The sequence below is a fragment of the Drosophila hydei genome, unplaced genomic scaffold, assembly GCF_003285905.1.
Source record: "Drosophila hydei strain 15085-1641.00,03,60 unplaced genomic scaffold, DhydRS2 tig00008119-arrow-pilon, whole genome shotgun sequence".
NCBI classification, from domain to species: Eukaryota; Metazoa; Arthropoda; class Insecta; order Diptera; family Drosophilidae; genus Drosophila; species Drosophila hydei.
Genome location: NW_022045830.1, coordinates 8,923,216 through 8,943,729, shown reverse-complemented (window position 1 = coordinate 8,943,729; position 20,514 = coordinate 8,923,216). Strand labels below are relative to the sequence as shown.

Below are 20,514 nucleotides of genomic sequence, written 5' to 3'. Positions count from 1 at the left end.
CTTATTGAACCTTTAATTCACGATCATTTGTAGTTCAAGCGACGAGGCCAAAAGGCGCAATTTACAACTAAATAACACAGTTATCAGCACAATATATTGAACACCTGGCCTACAGCCCCTGTCGCTGCTATCATTGAAAAAACACAAGTGCAGTTATTTCTGGGGGTGGGTGTTTAGCTTGGGCAACTAGAAAATTATTTCCGGTCTTCCGACATGCACACGCAGGGCAAATTTTATAAAAAATATATATAAAGAGAATATTATTTTTAAGCGTTATAGTTCTGCTGCAAGCGTGGCATTTAAAAAATCATTATGATTGTCATGTTCAGGGCAGGGACAATCGTTAGATGGACAGCTGTCGCTCGTTTTGCTGTCCGTGTGTGTGGCGCGTGTGTACGTTTGGTAGCACAATTTAGATGTTTATCAGCAATTAGGCTTAGCCTTCGCAGGGTGGCAATGTGATTGAACGTTTTGATAAATCAATCTGATCATATGTAAATTAACGCGTCACTATTGTGTTTATGATTTCTGGCAGTTAAACCACAGATTTAATTAACTGCACAGCTGTGCGTTGCGATATGGTCACTCAATAATTTAAATCTGTGCAAAGCGCGCAGTGGCGTTGCCATACCGCTTATACAAATGCCTGAAACGCATTAAAGCTTTTTTCTGACGCTTTGCAACACTAACTTCCCGCACGCGCACGCAATTCGCTAGACTTTATTTTAAAATTATAAATAAAAGTAAATATGCGTTTCGCACAAATTGTTGTGGGACCTGCTGGCAGTGGCAAGGTAAGCTGACACAATTTATCCACTTGTTAAACCGCTTTTCAAATATATAATTGCCTAGCACAGTCTACATATTGCAGCTATATGCAACAGCATGCCATGGACAGCAAGCGAAACATTCAAGTTGTCAATTTAGATCCAGCAGCGGAGCACTTTAATTACACCCCATTAACAGACATACGAGAGCTAATACATCTGGACGATGCCATGGAGGACGAGGAGCTACACTACGGCCCTAATGGCGGTCTGATATTTTGCCTTGAGTTTCTTATTGAGAATCAGGACTGGCTAAAGGCGCAATTGTGTGGCGGCGAAGATGAGTTAATGCTAGGAGAGCCCGACGATGATTACATACTGTTTGATATGCCTGGCCAAATAGAGCTATTTACACATCTAAAGATGGGCAAGCAGTTGGTACAACTGCTTGAATCTTGGAATTTCCGCACTTGCGTTGTTTTCTGCCTAGACTCACAGTTCATGGTCGATGGCGCCAAATTTATATCAGGAACGATGGCAGCACTCAGCGTCATGGCCAACATGGAGCAGCCACACGTGAATGTACTAACCAAAGTTGATCTTTTGAGCGTCGAGGCGCGCAAGCAGCTGGAACTATATTTGGAGCCAGACACGCACAATCTTATGGGTGAACTTACCATTGGCACAGCTTTTGGTGAGAAATATCGCAAGCTAACAGAAGCAATTGGCTCGCTCATCGAGGATTTTAGGTAAGTGACTGTATACACTCTATATAGGCTCAGCTGTTCGACATTTCTCGTAATCACACAGTTAACTATCTCTTTAGACATCGTTTGATTATTAGGTGCAATATTTTATAGAACTGAATTTATTTTAAAAAAATATTTATATATGTATATTTCAACTAAGAAGGCTCGCTTAAATGCAGCAAGTACACTTAACGTCTACGATTTAACAATTGATTTATGCCTTTGGCTTGCGTGTTGGATGAAATGGATGTTCCATTTGTGAAAGGTCTGGGGGATTGTGCTCAAATGCAATAATCTCCTGCATACCACTGTTGGCAATCTGCCACAACTCTGGATACTCTTCTTTAAAAGTGCTGTACCACTTCCGTACCAGCGGATACTGCGAGAAATCAAAGTCAATTGCTTCCAGGCATAGCGTCGACGATACCAATGCAAAGTCTGCAATGGTCACATTTTCAGAGGCTGCATATTTGGTGCCCAAACGCTGCAGATACGTTTCAAACACATCGACTGCGTTCTCGACCTTCTTCAGCGACATGGGCGTGCGCTCGTAGTCGAAGAATATGGGCGCCATGCTATGCGCCGAAATGGGCGCATAGTAAAAGTTCATATTGAAGCACAGACGCTGATTGATCAGCGCCCGTTCAACAGGATCCTCTGGATATAGCGTTGATAGCGGCGAGTATTTATCGCACAAATATTGCATAATTGCAATGCTCTCGGACAGATGGAATCCATCGTCGTCCAGCACAGGTATCTCCTTTTGCGGATTCATCTGTGGATAGCAAGATAATTAATTTAATAATCAACCTGATGTTAGCTTAAAAGTATCCCACCTTCGCATATTCAGTGGTACGGTGCTCCAGGGCACAGAAGTCCACATTAATTAGCTGGTATTGAATGTCCAGCGCCTTGAGAGCCATGCGTACGGCCAGCGAGGGCGGTCCATCCGATACGGCGTATAGCTTCATCGTATAAATGGGTCTGTTTAAAATTATGCAGAAAAATGCGATTATAAATAAGTTGAGTTGTCTAGCATAACCGGTTTCAATTGTGGCCAAGCCAACAAGCAGGTTCCCATTAGGCAAAAGCAAATGTAAATGTTGTTTCTGTGTATTTGTTGCTGTCTTCGCGATATATTGTATTTTAAATATTTTAGCATTTACCCAATTGGTTGCTACTCCGTAATAGTGACGTGCGCACGCGCAGCTCTTAAAACCGACTGAAGCCGAATGCCAAAAGCGTTTTTACTTTTCAATAGCTGCTCAATATTTCAAGTTGTAATAGTGAAACTTAGTCGACTATTAATTGCCCTTTAAATGAGTTATCTGCCTATCTACGGTATATCTAATCTAATCTGTAACTCGGCTAGTTTTGTGTTCTGATAGCAATTCGTTGGAAATTCAAGCTTCATTTAATTTTACATTTTAGATTGAGATTGGGGATGTACTTACTCAATGCTGCCATAGTTTTCCATGTCGGCCACCTCCTCGACAACTTCGATTATTGCATCCGTGTTGTCTTCTTCGACAGTCATGAAAACTCCTTCCTCGGGTATGGCTGTTTCTTCGACATCCTCTTCCTCTTCGACAACCACATCTTCCTCAAACTCTTGTTGCTCCTGTTCTTGCGTCTGCAGCTTCTCTTTGAGAACAATTGCATTTAACGCCTCTTCTTCCTTTGTTCTCCTTGTGGATATGCTGCTATTGTGGCTGCTGCCTGCGCTGTTGCGTGGCTTCTTGTGGACGACGATGCCATCTGTGAGATTGGATACATTGAGTTGTTCGACGGATAGATCCCCATACTCCTGTTTGATTTGTTCCAGAGACTTTCCAATGAAATGCAGCGGCCGGAACTTGAGCTTCTTATTGTTCTTTTTGTTAATTTCATTGAAGAGTCGCCGTTTAATGTCGTCCTCGCTGAAAGGATGACTGTGGCTGTTGTAGACACGCAATACACGTATTGATCCGTCTTTTTGTGTGGCCGTCGATATGCGACTCTTGCAATTAATCTCAGGATCACGACTCTTGATGCACACCCAATAGTTGCGTGAGATGAGGCCACGATTCTTGGCATGATAGATGTAGCCATCGACGCAAAGCATCTCGCTGCCCTTGGCCGACCGCAAAGTACAGATTTTTGTCAGATCCATGTCCGCGGGAGTCGCTGTTAGTTGGGTGTTATTGCATGTGGGTACTGGGTTGGTACGACGCTTCCGCAGATTGGTCAGTTGTGGCTTGGGTGTCGATGTGGAGGGCTCCTCAATGGCCTCTAAATCATTGGGAAGTATCTCAATTTTGGCGCTGATATTGTCGGCTCCATCGTCCATATACTGCACAATCATTGAGGCTGCCTTCGCCTGCTCGGGCTCCATTTTGATGCCATCAATTCCAATTACCTTCTTCATCACCACATTACGATGGACATCGCTAGTGTTGGAAGATGACGACTGATCTTTCAGTTTCTCAAAGTGGCCATCTTGCTCAGCAACTGGCTCGGCCTCCTCCTCTGTGTCCAACTCATCCTGACTTTCAAAATCAGTCTCCTCAGTGCCAACTGATTGCCTGGCCGTATCGTCCTGTTCCTGTTTGTCATTGCCTTCTTGTTTGGTCATCTCTTGCAACTTTTCCTGTTTCCTTTGTTGATTAATTCGCCGCAGTATCTCCTGCAGATCGGGCTTGTGTGTGTGCTCGCCGTTGATGCGCAACACCTCTGGCCCGTTCTCGGCGGGATCCAGTGTGACGCGAACATGACAGCTTTGCTGCTTGTCGCGTCGCATAATGCACGTGAAGAACATGTGCCCATTTGCACGGCTCTGTGAGTCGAAGTGAAACAGATGACGATCCAAGCAGAGTACCTTGCGTCCTTTCGCCGATGGAAGGAATGTAAACTTGGTCAAATCGGTTTCGCTCAGCGGATCATAATCCGCCGGACTCACATAATTATCAATAATATCAGCTGCATTTGGCCATTTCATTTCGTCATCGGGACTTGGATGTTCCTGCTGCTGTGCTTCGGGCAGCGTAGACTCATTGGTGTCTACATTCATATACACTTCATAGTTCTCCTCGCAATCTTCAATGATTATTGAGCCGACATCGTCACCCTTCATCTGAGATTCTATGCTCAGCTCGGGATCAAAGTACTCCAAATTGGGGCACTCCTGTAGCACTTCTACTGTTTGCTCATCGTCCACCAAAAGAATCTGATGTCTGGTAAACATTTGCATGAGCTTGTCAGCGGAATAGTGTGGATGTATATGCGCATCCGATTCCATCAAATGCAACCGATGTGCCCCAGCCAAGGTGGCTTCCGTGCAGATCTTTGCAGTGCATTCAATATCACGCTTCCGCACGCATGTCCATCGGTACAAGTCGCCCTTGTACGACTTGCCAGCCAGATAGTAGAGATGTCCATCAATGCACACCATGACACGCCCATCGCGACGACGCAGCATGTAAACTCGATCTTTGTCCTGCAGAATATATTAAAATTGATTTTAAGTGTATATCTTTACGATACTGTTTGTTGACTGTTGTATAGGAATGCTTAACGATAATTCCCAGACCTGTATAAGACTATAAATGTATACTCCTATGAGTGAGTAGAAACCTAATAAATTAATGAATAAATTATGCGTGAAGAGCAAGGCTGTGTATAGATTTACTAACTTAGCGGCTTAGTAAATCTAAGCCTAACAAAATGATTCTCAAACTGTAATTTTGAACTGGTAGGCATTTTTATAAGAATCTGTAAAATTAGCTAACTAAAAATGGTTGAATTATTATTTCTAAATAAACATGATGCAAAATTTGCATAGCGTAAATTCATTTCCCACAAGGAAAATTGACATTGATGCACACACCTCAAAGTCTAGGTGAAATGAATATTGAAGTGCTTCGTTTTCTCTGCTTGTGGATATCCATTCGGGAGGATTAAGGCCAGCTGCGGCGCGTTCGTATAGCCGGGCGCGCTTTGGCTGTGTGGTGCTGTAGGCATCGTTCATTTTCATGTTAGACAGACGCTTGCGTTGTGAGACTTTTGTTATCTCATGATCGCTGCAGCGTGGATGTACATGTTCCTGAATAACATCGACCACGACATGTTTGCTCTTGTCCATTGAATCGGGAACGATGGTGGAGATGCGCGAGCGGCATGGCGTCACTTTATCCTTTCGGCGATTGCATAGCCAACGGTATGTGTTGTTCTTGCCAATGCGATCGAAATGATAAAGATAATCATCCACACATAGCATATCTACGCCCTTGGCGGAGCGCACGACATATACTTTAGATAAGTCCATGTCCATATGCTCATCCATTGTTTTGAATTACGGTGCGGTCGTAAATTCAGGGTTTTTTAGCTTCTTTGCCGTTTTTGGTGTGTGCCCAAAAAATGTTGGGCAGAAAATGAGTCTATTTTGCTCTTGTTGTTGCTGTTGCTTGGGATTTTTTGGGGTATTTTCAACACACTTTGTTTGACGCGCCAAAACTTGTGGGCGGTGGAGTTAATGGACGTAGTTCTGACTTATTTTGTTTTATTATATAAAATAAAGCTTTATTTGTAATTTTAAGGTTCAGTTTATGCGCACATTTTACGACGCGACGAAAAATTATTTGCTCTAAACCAGGGCTGACAAATAGGCCGCATTGGCGTTGCCACTGTGCAGTCTGTACATTAATTAAACAATAATAAACAAAATATAAAAATTTATTTTCTAGTTTGGTGCGCTTTTTCCCATTGAACGTTGATGATGAGGAGAGTGTTGGTGATCTATTGCTTCAAATCGATAGTATATTGCAATATGGAGAGGATGCTGATGTACAAGTGCGAGATTTTGATGAACCGGAGGAAAATGAGGACCCCAATGCGGATATGTAAAAGTCTTAAGTTTATTGTTAATAATTAATTAAATAATACGTATTAATGTAAATAAATGTATATACAAACAACTTTATTTGCGTGTAGTTTCATAAGTTGCCTAATGAAGTATTTGTTAATTTAAAAAATCATGCTGCCCTGGTTACTTGGTTATCCGACGCTTTTCAACACTTGAATCTTGTGCTTCTTGTTTGAATGCGTAGCGTCAGGTTTCGTATATATAAACAATAATAATTTTGAATGATACTTGAAGCTAAAATATGGATGGATCTGATGAGGTCAATACCGCAGCTGTGATGACACAACTGGATATATCGACACGTTTGGCCGCATTGAACCGCTGGCAAGAGGAGCAAAAACGCCTATTAGAAGAGCGTCAAAACAATCAGCGCCTTATGCTGGGATTGGAACACCGCAATATGTATCAAATGCTTGGACTCTTGCACGATAAGCTTAACACTATGGACGAGAGTGCCGTAGATGTATGTCGAATTGAAAACACTGACAAGCAGCAAACAGTGCAGGAACAGCAGCAAGAATCATCAATCATACAAATGCCGCGCCATGCGAACAGGCAGGCTGAGGCGGAAAAGACTGAGCAATGCTTCCAACTTGGAGAAATTCCTACTAGTCCGCGGCCCGCAAAACCTAAACAGCCGTTTTTACGGCGCGGCGAAGGTCTAAAGCAGCGTTTCAAAGTTGATCCGGATCAATTGCGTTTAAATAATTTACCGCGCTACAAGTTTGCCAATGCTCATCCACAGTACCGCAAGCCAATCCTGATGAAAAAGGAAAAACGCAGCATTCTAAAGACGCAAAAAGAGCCAAGTGTTGTGCAGAAAACAATAGCATTGCCACCACCTCCACCCCAACCGGCAGCTGTATTATCGATGAAGGAGCAGCGCTTTCAGCAACCACTGATAAACAACAAGAATGTGTGCAGCTCCACGCCGGATCTGAAGTCTTCCTATGCTTCGACTAGTAACACCAACTCAAGTGTATCGCCCAAGGTGCGCTTTGTCGAGCTTAACGATGCCAAAGGACAAACGGCAGATGATGAACACTCTTCTGAGGCAAGTTCCAATGCACTGGCAAATGTGTGTTGGGCCAAGGTACTGGACTCGAAGCAGATTAAACCGCCTGTACTGCATCGACGTAGTGCCCAGATACGTGTGGAGGACGATGACAATATTAGCATATTTGAGCTGTTGGAGCAGAAGGCACGTGAGGGCAACGTAGATATGAATTCTAGCTGCATACGCACATTCATGGCACGCAAGGAGATGCATCGTCAGGTGGATGCCGACGATAGTGATCAGATAGTGATTTCCCAACAGTTGCGTGAAATGCACCTCCAACCAGAGGTGTGTGACGTGATCAGTGAAAATGATGATGATGAAAATCAGGATGAGCAAAACACCACCTTGACCAGGACTCCTATTAAAATTACCGCAGGCAAAACTCAAGTACATGTGCGCTTCTCCGATTCCAATGATACACATGAATATTCAGATGAGGCAACGCTGCAGGATGGCACAAATGTGCAGCTCTTCGAAGAATTTAAATCGGCGCTGTTTCAGGCTCTGGAACAGAGAAAGACACAGCCAACGCAGAACGTCGCTGGCGATGAGCCGTTAACGCAAGAGTTGCAGTCGAAAGCGAATTTGGTGCGAATACGTCTCGAGGAACTGGAAAAGGAAATTGCCACATTTAAGGAACAAAATGCTCAGCTTTTGCGGCTTAAACAGCAACACGAACTGGACCAGGCCAAGTGTGCACAAGATCAGTTGGAGGCAATGGAACGTGTGCATGATGAGAAAATCCAAGCGGAAATCTATTTGCACGATGAGCGAATGAAGATTGAAGAGGAGCGTCGCAAATTCGAGCAGCAGATGCGTCTTCAAAAGAGCAATGTCAATAGCAAGGAGAAAAAGGAGCTGGCGCTGCTTAAGCAAGAGGTAGAGGCTCTTCAGCTGCAGCTTAAACAAAAGGAACAGACTCACGTGTCAGCACAGGCGCGGCTTCGTGCTCAGCTGCGTGCCCAGGAAAAGGAGCAACGCAACTGCAGGGACGAGATTGAGCTGCTTGGACGTGAAAACAAGCGACTGGAGCAGGAGCTTGTGAAGATAACTCGCGAGAGCAATAGTAAAATGTTGCAGGAAATCAATCGGAATATTGCCCGCTTGGCCCCAAAGCTGGTAAGTAGCTTACAAATATTTTAAAATGTAATTACATCAAGTTTAATATTTAGCAGGAGACAACAATGCCTTTAGCCAAAAACACGGACGAGAATGGCAAACGGCAAAACAAGTCTATTACGGAGATATTGCAGGATAAGGCGACGAGCAAACAGCGACGACAAAGTCGAAGCCGAAAAAAAGCTGAGCCACTGAATGAAAGTTATGCATCAAGCAGCTCCTTTGATATGGATGAGGTGATACCCTTGCCAAAGCCAACAAAGTCAGCCACAGCAACTGCTGAACCAATTCTTACCGAGCGCAACAAGAATAACAAACACAACAGAAACAACAACAATGAAAATAGCGAATTTAAGCGGGAGATTGTGAATGCGGATGGTAGCAAAGACATTTGGTATCCAAATGGCAATCTTAAGAAGATCAGTGCCGATGGCATGAGCGTGCGCATGCTGTACTTCAATAAGGATATTAAGGAAACAGACATACGTGCCGGCACAGTCAAGTATTATTACGCAGAGACAAACACATGGCACACTAGCTATCTGGACGGCCTGGAAATACTCGAGTTTCCGAATGGACAAACCGAGCATAGACACAAAAATGGGATCATCGAGATTCATTTTCCAAATAATACCATTAAAATTGTAGATCCCAGTGATACGGAAAAGTTAGAAGAATGGCGCTACGCGGATGGCACGCACCTTGTTCAACTGCGAAACGGTGATAAGATATTAAACCTTCCCAATGGACAAAAGGAAATACACACGAAATTGAACAAACGTCGTGAATATCCCGATGGCACAGTTAAACTCGTCTATCCGGATGGCAGCCAGGAAACACGTTATTCCAATGGCCGTGTCCGACTCAAAGATAAGGATGGTAAACTAATAATGGATACGGACTATGCCAAGTATTAGATACGTTTAGCATCTGCATTTAATTAAATATTTTATACAATTTTATGTAATTAGTTATGCTAAAAATAAATACTAATTGTTAATATTAATATAACGAGCAAATTTACATTATTAAGAATAACATTGCTAGCTATTGACTATCCATAAAACTATTGCAGTCAGTGAAGCTTACATTCGGCTCATCTGCTACTTGATCAGAAGATTGCAACATTTCAGGGTTATCCATGGCTTCGGCCATCATAAGCTGCTTTTGAAAGAAGCTCACATCCTGGTTAAATATTTTTGATGCAAATTGAATTATTTGCTGATACGTGAATTCGCATTTTGCACGTTGACCCCAGCCGTAGGTAATCTTGGGGTCGTCGTAGGGACTCAGTTGCGATCGCTCTCGTTTCAGGTACTCTTGCTTTACAAACGTCTCCTCAATCAGTTTTGATATTTCGCTGCCAAAGTATTCATGCTCCTCGTGCACATTAACTCCCAACATGTCCAGCATAGCAAATAGCTTGGATTCTTCAATACGACAGCCGCGTAAGAAGGCGTACGTAAGTATAATGTAGAGCAATGTAAATTGCGGACGTTGTGCAGCGGTTAGTTCGAAGGTGGACGTTGGTGGTGATTCGGCTATACAAATATATCTCTTGGGATTTCCTTCGAGCTGGACCACCTTAATGCCGTAGCGTTCTTCCAGCAGTTGGGTGACCAACGGAAATCTCTTACTGACTTCCGTTTTCCCATCTGCCAGATGTATCAAATCATTGTGTTTGATCGGAACTTTATTAGCCGAATGGCATAGAATGTAATTTAGAATAGCGCGAACTTGCTGATCTATCTCGATATGTTGCGATTCCGCCTGGGTTGCATTTGTTGATTGCTGGGAATGTGATCCATTGCGTCTTCGTGAGGCATTTCGTGATGTACTGGCCATTAGTTTGCTTGAATCTAGTTTGTCTTCAATTTATTTATGACTGAGCGCGAAATGGCGAACAGCTATTAAATAAATCCGATAGAGTTGTCAGCACTGTGAAAATCTGTCAATAAGTTGTTAACATTGCCGAATTGAGTAATATGTAAAGTGTTATCGATAATTTTGTGGTATAACATATTTAACTTAAGATATTAAGAACTTTATTTGTTTTTATTAAACATGTAGACTATTTAATTGAGCATCTAGCTTTTGAAAATTAATTTTTAAAATACATACTAGTTTCGGATTTATTACGGTAAAACCAAAAACCATTTGTCAAAAGTTTAACGTAACGCTTATTTCATAACGGCTTTTCAGATATCTATAAAATAAAGCTAACTAGAAAGCAAATGATTTACGTTAAGCTTTTCGGCTTTTAATATCTTAAGCTTTGTAAAAATAGCTGAAACACAAAGCAGCGTCTTTCTCTACAGTCAACATTTTCACCTATAGTCGTTAAATAAATAATAGCCGTTAAATTAATGTAGTCGTAAAATAAATGAAAATCCTGTAAATAGATTGATTTGCATACGTAAGTCAGTGCCAAAGTAGTTTAAGCAAATCTCGTTAACCTTGACTAAATTTAAAATTTCTCTTTCCCCACTTTTGCCATCAATTAGCTAGTTTCATGTGCATGAATCAAAGTGTGCCAAAACGCTTGAGCAAATGGCTTTTAAGTACGTCCATAACAATAGATTTATGATTTTTATTGATTTATTGCCTCAAGCTCGGCCCTTTGCCAGCTAAGCAGAATCCATCCAATATAATGGCAGTTAGCTGAGACGCATTGACGCTGTCGGTCTGATGGGTCTTCACTGCAATTGATGCAGATGAGCATTCAAATTGCATTTATCATCAAACTCGTGTATGCTGTGTGAAGTGCTTAGTTGTTGTTTTAATTAAAATGGCAAAGATATGCGAATGGCAGCAGGAAGCAAACAACTTTCAAAACTAAATGCGAATGACATGCACGGTCAACATTCACCAGACGAGCAGCTCGTCAAACAAAACAAAATTGCAGCAAACGAGCGAACGTAATGAAATTGAAATGCATTTCGTGCGCAGACACGCGCCTTGGACCCGTCTGCCGGCTTTGGTTAAACATAGTTTATTGCCTTGAAATGTGTGTTTTAGTGAAAACTAGTTATATCTGGGTACCTGCGTCGGGATCTGTTGCAACTGCGTAACTCTTGCCATACACACACACACAACACACACTTTTACTCACACAAACAGAGGCTTCCTCACTCTCACACACACACATTTGCTTATACACATACAATATAGCTATGCGCATGCGGAAGGCGCTTAAAACTGTTTGGCAAGTTGGCAAATCTTTAATTAATTTTCCATTGTATATGGGCTAAAAACAAAGTAAAATTCAACTCATACATTTTTGCATATCTTTTGTGCGTCCGAAATAGAAGTTGGTAAATTCCGTTTATTTGTTTGCCATTTGATGCTCGATTAAGAACTTTGGTCTGCCCACGAAATTTGCATATGAAAAGCCTGAGAATTCATATGCATATTAGTGTGGATAATTATCATTATTATTATCATCAGCGCAAAGCAAAAGTGAAATGTCACGAGCCATACAACGAGCTGTAGTAGAAACTCTGTTGGCCACATGCATGAGTAAACAATAACAAAACTCTTTAACTTTAACTTCAACTTTAACTTTGGCGTTGACTTTCTATACACAGATCAACATTTTTGCTTTCAAAACGCGCAATGTAATGTCAACGTTTTGTTTATTTTTTTTATGGCGTCTGGCTAATTGTAGTCTACGAAGAAAATTTTGAAAAGAAAGTCAAGGTCTTCGGCAAGACTGTGACAACAAACTGGCATCGCAGCTATTTGCTTTTTGAGTGAAATGTACATTAAAATTTAGCAAATGGCCAACGCGCAAGTCATTTAGAATTTCCATGGTAAACTCGCAGCTCGCGGGAAACGGGTTTCATTTCAAATGCTATATAAAAACTATTAATATATTTATAACAAAAATTCAAACAACAAAGAGCATAAATGCGAAAGTCGTGCTGAGATACTCTGACAATGTTACTCTTACTTTTGTACACCCGTAAAACAATAATAAATTATAGAAACTGATATTAAAAATTATAAAATTAATTATAATAATGAATAATAAAAAAGGATAATGAAAGTGATAATGAAATTGGTAATAACATTGCTAATAATAATTATAAAATAAATAATAATAATAAAATGAAATCGCTGATGACAATGATAATTACAAGAAAAATGCTAATGAAAATGAAAATGCTAATAAAAATGAAATTATAACATACAATATTGATAATGATAAAGATAATGACGATAATGCTATTGAACATGCCAATGATAATGACAATCATAATGCTAAATATAATGCCAATGATAATGCTGATGATAATAAAAACTTTTATAATAATAATAATAATAAAAGTAATAATAATAATGACGATTTCAATAATAATAATAATATTAATAATAATAATAATAACAATAATAACTACAATATTTTATAATAATTTTGCTCTGTTACTTGTCTAATTCACTCCACATACTTTATGTCTAACAAGCACTTGAATCAGTCTATAATATACGCCGCAATATTAGACATGTTCGGCCATTTTAAGCCGGCTAGTTCTTGGTTCAATCTGGTTGCCTGCTGTGCTTGAAAGTGGTCTACCTTCAGCTGGCTGTTTGACATTCTTGTCGAACTGGTGTCAAGCTGCTTGTGAAGTGCACACGCGCCTCAAGCCACAGCAACGGCAACAACATTTGCTGCGGCTTAAGCCTCTGAACCGGCATTTTGATTAGACGGCAAACGCAAATCGAATTATGACTGTGCCGAGAGACCAGCTATGGAATTTGTGCTAAATATCAATAGGGTTCGCAATTAACAACATTTTTCCAATATAGACATTTACATTATTCATGTTGCGATTCGTCTATAAATTTTGGCAGCCCACCTCGTTTGCATAGCCAAGCGATGACAAGTTCTGCTTCGAATCAGGCCAATTAAGATGTTGCCTGGTTTTGACCCAAATAGTCTGAACGAAGCATGGCCTCCACATTTAGTTAGCTTTGCTTGCCTGCGCTGATAATCAAATTAGGCGCTTATCAACAATTTTGCAACGCGCCATAAAGTGCAACAATAAGCAATAATTAACGAGTTATACTTTTATGTATATATGGTTATACTCGCAGTCCGATTCACTCGTGCATGCCGAATCGCGCATACGCACAGTGTGCGAAGTGCTTAAATAGATAACTGCATTGGCAGGGGGTCTGCTGCCATTGTCTTCGATATAATATGTTCGCATTTGAGCTAACAATTATGCGCTAAGCGGATCAAAAGTATTTATTTAATTATTTAACTGTTGCCCAGGCATTAAATTGATCTTGAAGTTGGGAAATGAAAAATGTTTGCAGAGTTAAGTAAAGTTATTTAAGACGTAAGCGGATGAAAAACTAATACATATAAAAGACTCGAGCTTAAATTTTAAAAATTTTTAATTTATATTTATAAGTGCATGCTTGAATGTGGGCGTGGTAGATGCCATGCAGACGGACACTGCAAAGTTAAAAGCGCAAATGTCATTTAATTGATGTTTTTGGTTTTTAGGATGTTCATATTAGATTTTTCTCTTCAAATACAAGTTCTCGCAATAAACTTAGCACTACTAATATCGACTCAACTGAAATGTAAATGAATTTATTTATGCTCTTTGACCATAATACTTTGTTCGGCTACAATTTGTGAAGGTCATCAAGAAGTTGTTTCTAGTTTTATTAGTTTCCTTGGGCGCTTTGTTTTCGTGGTCTGCGGCTTGTTGAGTCTTGTTTCGATTTTGGTTTCGGTTTTTAAATATCTTGAATTGCTCTTGAGATCGAGATTCACGATCACGACGGCTATTCTAACTACTATTTTAAGTTTTATATCTTATCTACTAACGGCATGTGAACTTTATGGCTTTAAAGTGGGCCAAAAAAAAGAAAACAAAAAAATCCCCAATGTTTCTATTATGTTTAATTCATGGAGGTTATTAATTATGAATTGGATACATGCATAGTTATATTTAACAAAAAACTATTGCTATTTTAAGCTTACATTGAGAGTCTAATTGAACTTTAGCTCCGGCTGCTCAGGGGCCAAAATAACCCTACAATGAGTCAGCGTGCTCTACTCAGAAATACCTCACATAATTCTCTACGCTTGCTAAATACCAAACAGTTGCTCATGAAATTCAATTCAATTTCGGTTTTTTTCTCGACTTACGCGAACATTTTCGTGACGTTTTTGAACCAACTTTCGCAGCTCGTGAAGGTCGATTGACTGCTGTTTATATATATATATATATATATATATATATATATATATATATATATACACGCTTTTTTTTAGCCAGACTCGTATCGAATATGACAAATCTGAATCACATTGCTTTGTTTCGTATTTAGTATGCAGTCGTCGACGTTGTCGCCGACAGCCTTGAGCAAACATTTGCATTTCAGATGGGAGAGCAGTAAAAAAACATATTACATCAATCTTGCCCAGCTTCCTGTGTGAAAACTTTCACAGCTCTGCGGCCCAAAGGCAACAAAAGATTATCATCATTGTATTTAATTTATAATTATTATAAATTGGTATCGCATCGCATAAAATTAACAACATAGTTTTTGGGACAAGTTGCGTAGCTCACAGATCACTCTGAAGTCATGGTCATGGCTAATAGATTGACTGGCCAATGTGTCAACGACTCTTGCACCTGGCATCAAAATGTCAAACGACTATTCAAATGACAATTTAAAGTGTTTTTATTTTTGTGGGTCATTTACACTCGCAAAACAGCTCGAGCTGAAGCTTGAGCAATGCCATTTAAGTGTGTATTTGTATGGTTTAATAGCGTCTCATACAGTGCTTAACATTGAACAAACTTGTACACCTGTACACCAGTTCTTTTCTAATTGTCTTTAGTCTGCATGAAGAACGACTATGTTATGCAAAATATTAAATACTCTTACAGACATAGTCCATATGCTAACTTTTATTTAGAGCGCATCTTGGTGGCGTGCTAAGTTGACAGAAAAGTGTTTAAAGTGTAGTAGGTTGAGCTCCGTTGACTTCCTCTCTAGATAAATATATACATTATAAGATCAGCGTGTATATAGATGATCGAGATTATTAAATCTTATGGACTCTATGCTTAGCTCAACTATGTCTGATCCAATGTAAAAAACTTTCTGAAAATCTCTTTAATAACTCAGTTCAAATTAAGAAGGAAATTCCTTTTGCCAGCAGTCATGAAACTGATGTTAAATAATATTTAATAATATTTTATTAATAATATATTATTATATATAGTACGTGCTTATTTTTGCATCCATTCATCTCTTGCTTAAGTTTGGCTCAGTAATTCGATATGCGTGTGATTTGTCATCAGTCAATCACGAAATGGGATACCAGCGAAAGTTAAATAATTTTCTTTGCATGAATTTTATACCGAAATCTACATAGAAATGACACAAATGCCAAGTCAAAATTATATTTTCACGTTACATAAAAGCGCAAGCGAATTTTGAAGACAGGGCAATAAGGCGAGTATATATATACAAACCTACGTACATATATATATCTGTATAACAAATTTTCATTGCTGATGTCTTCATTTCGGTTACACATGAAAATTTGCGCGTCAAATCACATGGAGGTTTTTATGATTTGTAACTCCAAAGCCAAAAAACCAAAATGCATGAAACAAAAAGAAATCTATTTGGCAATTTTAAAGACTTACAGATAGCAACAAATGTGTGTGCTTTAATTCGACTTCGTTTTCCTTATTTGGTCATTAAAACCGTTTAGCTAATTGGTTTTGTAATGAAGCTAAATGTTTTGGATCTCATTACGTCAATAGTTTTCGGTTTGTGACTTACTTTGCTATGTGGGCTGGCAGTTAAGTAAATCAAATATTGGTATCAAATGCAATCAAAATTTATGTATATATAACAGATACATTACCAAAATAAAAATTGATGAAAATTAATTGAGCAAACGCGGGCAAGTTTGAGCATATGGCGAAGCGAACGTGCCCAAATGTATAGCAGCTGCTGTTATACTCTGTGTGTGTGTGGTGTTGTCAAGGCGGTTAAGCGACATGCCACTAAAAATGATTGACAATCACTTTATAAACAATTTCGTTTGTGGTCCGTGTCGCGGAGACTGCCCGACCACAAGCGAGCCACCCAAAGCACATTCGCATTTGCTGTTGCTTCCCCATTCAAGTCGTTGGCAGCAACCAGTTGCATATGAAAGTAAAAGTAAAGCAACGCAGTCGAAAACAAATGCCTGGCTCAGATTTGTATGTAATACGCCTATATAAACACAGACAGAGACCGCGTGCATTTCAATGCAAGCCAGCAGGCAGACATATAAATATGTGTATATAAACATGCTACTCCATATATATATATATATATATATATATATATATAACAAACAAAAGCAACGCTCAAGCAGACAGCGACACCGGTTGTTGCTGCAGACAGTATATATATACATATACATATACACACATCCATGTATTTAGTCATATATAAAATGCGTTCAAAAAGGCCGCTGCGCTTGTTGGTCAGAAAGCGCAGACGCTGATAAAAACTGAAAGCCCAACCGAAACATATATATGTATATATATTGGAGATCGAAATACTTATGAGCTAAATTATATTCAAAGGCATGACATCATAGGAACACACAAACGACGCGTCGTTCTGCATATGCCTGAGAAACGGCATTTCTTTGAATAAGCGTAAGAGAATTCCAAATGACTCAAAACTTGTCATGTGAATATTTGGCAAAAGCAAAATATATATTATATTGTCCTTGCCCTAAAAATAGAGGTGTGAGATTTCAACTAGCTTTTGTGTTTTGTTTTAAGTTTGAGAACGCAATCTCAAATTGATTGTGGACCATGCTTGTGTGCATATGGAAAAGAGTTTGTTGTCTAAGTCATTCGTTTAAACAAAGATTTTATTTATGGTTTCTGCAAATTGTGCATATTAAATTCTGCTTAACTTTTTTTTCTCGGTGTCATTAAATGTTAAGATTGCTTTCGATATTATCATTACAGCGTGATAAATCGGAAATTACTTAAATGGTAATATATTTGGCGCCATTGAAATTGAAGATTTGATTTATGAAATATGTATTTGTAGCTGTATCCCAATAAAATATGCAAAGGTCAAATATATATACTATATAGGAGATCGAGAAATGAAACTTACTTAATAGGCCCCAAATTTATACCTTTTGTAAAAAAAAGTTTCTTTCTTTCAGTTGTAAGAGATCAGCCTTTGTAGCTGTTTCTAGTTAAATTTAATCCAATCATAAAGGGATGAAGGTAAGGTTAAGCTGAATGTTTAGTAAAAAAACAGTAGACCTAATACATTGTGGGCGAATTCCCCAATACAAATTTATTTTAGCTCAGGATAATCTGTTAGCAATCTTTTAGATTGGCATTTGTTGTAGTTTTATCAAGTGACTTTTAGCTATAAAGCACAACAAAAAACACAATGCCTACGCCCAGATCAAAACAATGAAAAAGGGGCGGGTTGGCGATTAGATTCGTCTAAACAATAATCTGTATAATATATATTTATTTTTTCCTTGCCGTTTTTTTGTCACAGGTCAGTTTTAAGTATATAATATGTAACATATATATATATATATATATATTTTTTAAAATTTATTTTCTACTTTTTCCCAATTTGACTTACTTTTTAAATTTTGCTTTGGAAAGCTCGTTTCATTTCCTTAGGCATATAAGAAAGTCATTTCTATGGACTTCTGTCACATAATTTTCAACAAAAATAAATTTGTTTGCTGTGAGTCATGCGGCTGCTGAAATTTTTCGTTGCAGCTTCTAGCCAAGCTTACAATTGTTTTCGGTTGTTGTTTCTTATTATTTGTTGTTCACATTAGTTATCTTTCAAAGCCATGTTCAGCTGGCTGCCTGGTTGCTCCATTCAAAATACAAAAAAAAACCAAAACACAAAAAATGAGTGCATAACTAAAGTTGCAACGCTGTCTTTTATTGTTGCTGTTCTTTGCAGCACCAGCAGCAGCAGCTCAATGTCTGGCAGATAAGCAGCAGGCAAAAAACAGCGACAACAAGAAATATGCACAGCCCACAGTGTGACTAACAATGGAAATTGTAGCACAGTGCCATTGTGGCGCACACTTGGCCAAAGCTTGTGCAATAGCATTAGCGCATTTTGGAATTTTTGCATTTAAAGTTACAGCCGCAACAGCTCGAACAACTCAAACAACTCGAACAACAACAGCAATTGTAACACTAACAGACAGTGCTGCACATTTGCATGATGTTTGTGGGCAAGTTTGGCCTTTGGGCTTAATACTTTTGACGTCTTTGGGCTTTTATGCTGCATTGAGTCACATTTCTTTGACTGATCAAGTTGGCTTCAGAATTGGCCCAGCCATTGATGTGTGCTGACGGTTTCTGGGCGCGTCTTCGTTGGCATTGTTGGCATTTCAAAATTGCATATTCAGGTATTTTGTCTTTTGAGGCGCAGCTTGGCATTGGCATAATGAAATCGACGAATCTTTGCCTCAGTCGGTCGGCCTGCGCGTGTTAATTCACTGTATTTATCCAGATTCTTATGCACTTATCCGGAATTTTATAAGCCCCCTTCTTTTGAGTTTCGAGCTGTGGGCGTAATCGCAGCAATAAGTGTCAGCTGGCCTGCTCATTGAGACATTGAGCCTCGCACGGAGACACAGAGTTTATTTGTCCGGTTCAAAGAAGTTCGCTGAGTTTACCTTGTCAAATTGTTGTAGTCGCAGCCTTCCTTTGATAAATTTTAAAAACCAACGACTTTTTGGCAGCATCTACACACCCACACTCACCACGCACTCAGACATATACACAAATACACACACACTGACAGACACCGCCTAGACACACCTGAGGCATGCAAGAGCGCAACTTCGGTTTCGATTATGTCAAGCAGCGCTCTCTCACCTGTTGCTCAGCTGTTGCTGTTGCTGTTGCTGTTACTGTTGCCCGACAAACTCAACACACAGCCGGAGCCGAAATCGAAAGAGCAACTCAAACCAGTTGGCCATTGCCGCTTGTCTCGTGATTAGAGTGTTGTTGGCCACGACGACGACGTGGCCGGCGCCGTGGTGAATTGAAGTCACGAAATATCGTCAAACTGCTCTGAGCCTAGTTCAGAGACCGCAGCGCACTCAGTTGGTGGATGTGCTTCAGCCGGAGCGGTTGCTAGACAAACCAAACGCAGACGTGTTTTAGCTGTTCAATAGAAACGTGGCCCGTGCGCTTGGCCACCTTAAAAGAAATACCTTTGCGCATCGGGTTAGTGCAAGAGTTTAAGTGTGTGTTCATGTGTGTGTATTGGCTATGTGTTAAGCACGGCTTTCATCTTGGCCAGACGCTCAGACAAGCAACGAAATCAAGTGAAACATTCAGCTAAAAAGTCTGGAAACAGAAAAAAAATACCATTCAAAATACCAAAAAAACCGAAAGAAAAAAAATACAAAAAAAAAAACAAACAAGTTTCTTTACTATTTCGCTCTCTCGTATAAGTGTTTTTGTTATTTTCTTGTGTATTTTGTTTGCATCTTGCTATAAAAGGAGTGAGAGTGAAATGTGAAATGTCAAACCAAATAGCCGGGCAGCGCAACTTTTACAATGACATCATTTGGAAATTAGCTGAAATATGATTTAATTTAAATAAAAACATAAACAGCTTGACTGTGCGAACTGTAACGAGCAAGGCATTGTTACAGCAGCCGCTGGCTAATTAAAATTAATCTTATATGCAGTCAAAAACTTGGTCAAATGCACAATAGCAACAGTACCAGCAGCAGCAGTAGCAGTAGCAGCAGCAGCAGCATTGATAGCATTTGTGGTTTTCTAGTTAGTCGCAGTCGGCCAAAGTTGCCGCAAATAATGCCACAAAGCCGCTTCCAGTTGCTGTTGCAGTTGCAGT

General features: G+C 39.7%; 4 protein-coding genes across 7 annotated transcripts; 2 read left to right on the top strand and 2 right to left on the bottom strand.

The window, feature by feature from the left end:
- The first annotated feature begins 678 nt into the window (after positions 1-678).
- Positions 679-6,473, top strand: LOC111603581 (GPN-loop GTPase 3). Its single transcript, XM_023321234.2, has 3 exons — positions 679-794; positions 858-1,516; positions 6,238-6,473. The coding sequence occupies exons 1-3, from the start codon at positions 750-752 to the stop codon at positions 6,395-6,397; spliced, it is 864 nt and encodes a 287-aa protein (XP_023177002.1). The 5' UTR covers positions 679-749; the 3' UTR covers positions 6,398-6,473.
- Positions 1,617-6,174, bottom strand: LOC111603579 (glutathione S-transferase 1). 2 transcript variants are annotated; one of them, XM_023321232.2, is made up of 4 exons: positions 5,382-6,174; positions 2,971-4,991; positions 2,353-2,500; positions 1,617-2,291 (listed from the first exon to the last, which is right to left on the bottom strand). In XM_023321232.2, exons 1-4 carry the CDS (start codon positions 5,835-5,837, stop codon positions 1,731-1,733), a joined length of 3,186 nt encoding a protein of 1,061 aa, XP_023177000.1. In that variant the 5' UTR covers positions 5,838-6,174; the 3' UTR covers positions 1,617-1,730. The 2 variants fall into 2 exon arrangements, with proteins under 2 accessions (XP_023177000.1, XP_023177001.1); XM_023321233.2 differs by lacking the exons at positions 2,971-4,991; positions 5,382-6,174 and adding an exon at positions 2,683-2,755.
- Positions 6,474-6,591: 118 nt separating the features above from the next.
- LOC111603633 (centromere protein J) lies at positions 6,592-9,576 on the top strand. Of its 3 annotated transcripts, XM_030224855.1 has the most exons (3): positions 6,592-7,852; positions 7,910-8,595; positions 8,649-9,576. In XM_030224855.1, exons 1-3 carry the CDS (start codon positions 6,658-6,660, stop codon positions 9,510-9,512), a joined length of 2,745 nt encoding a protein of 914 aa, XP_030080715.1. In that variant the 5' UTR covers positions 6,592-6,657; the 3' UTR covers positions 9,513-9,576. The 3 variants fall into 3 exon arrangements, with proteins under 3 accessions (XP_030080715.1, XP_023177071.2, XP_030080714.1); XM_023321303.2 differs by having other exon boundaries at positions 6,592-8,595; positions 8,652-9,576; XM_030224854.1 differs by having other exon boundaries at positions 6,592-8,595.
- A 51-nt stretch (positions 9,577-9,627) lies between these two features.
- Positions 9,628-10,584, bottom strand: LOC111603634 (non-structural maintenance of chromosomes element 3 homolog). The gene has a single exon (XM_023321304.2). It carries the CDS (start codon positions 10,438-10,440, stop codon positions 9,643-9,645), a length of 798 nt encoding a protein of 265 aa, XP_023177072.2. The 5' UTR covers positions 10,441-10,584; the 3' UTR covers positions 9,628-9,642.
- Between the last annotated feature and the right edge of the window lie 9,930 nt (positions 10,585-20,514).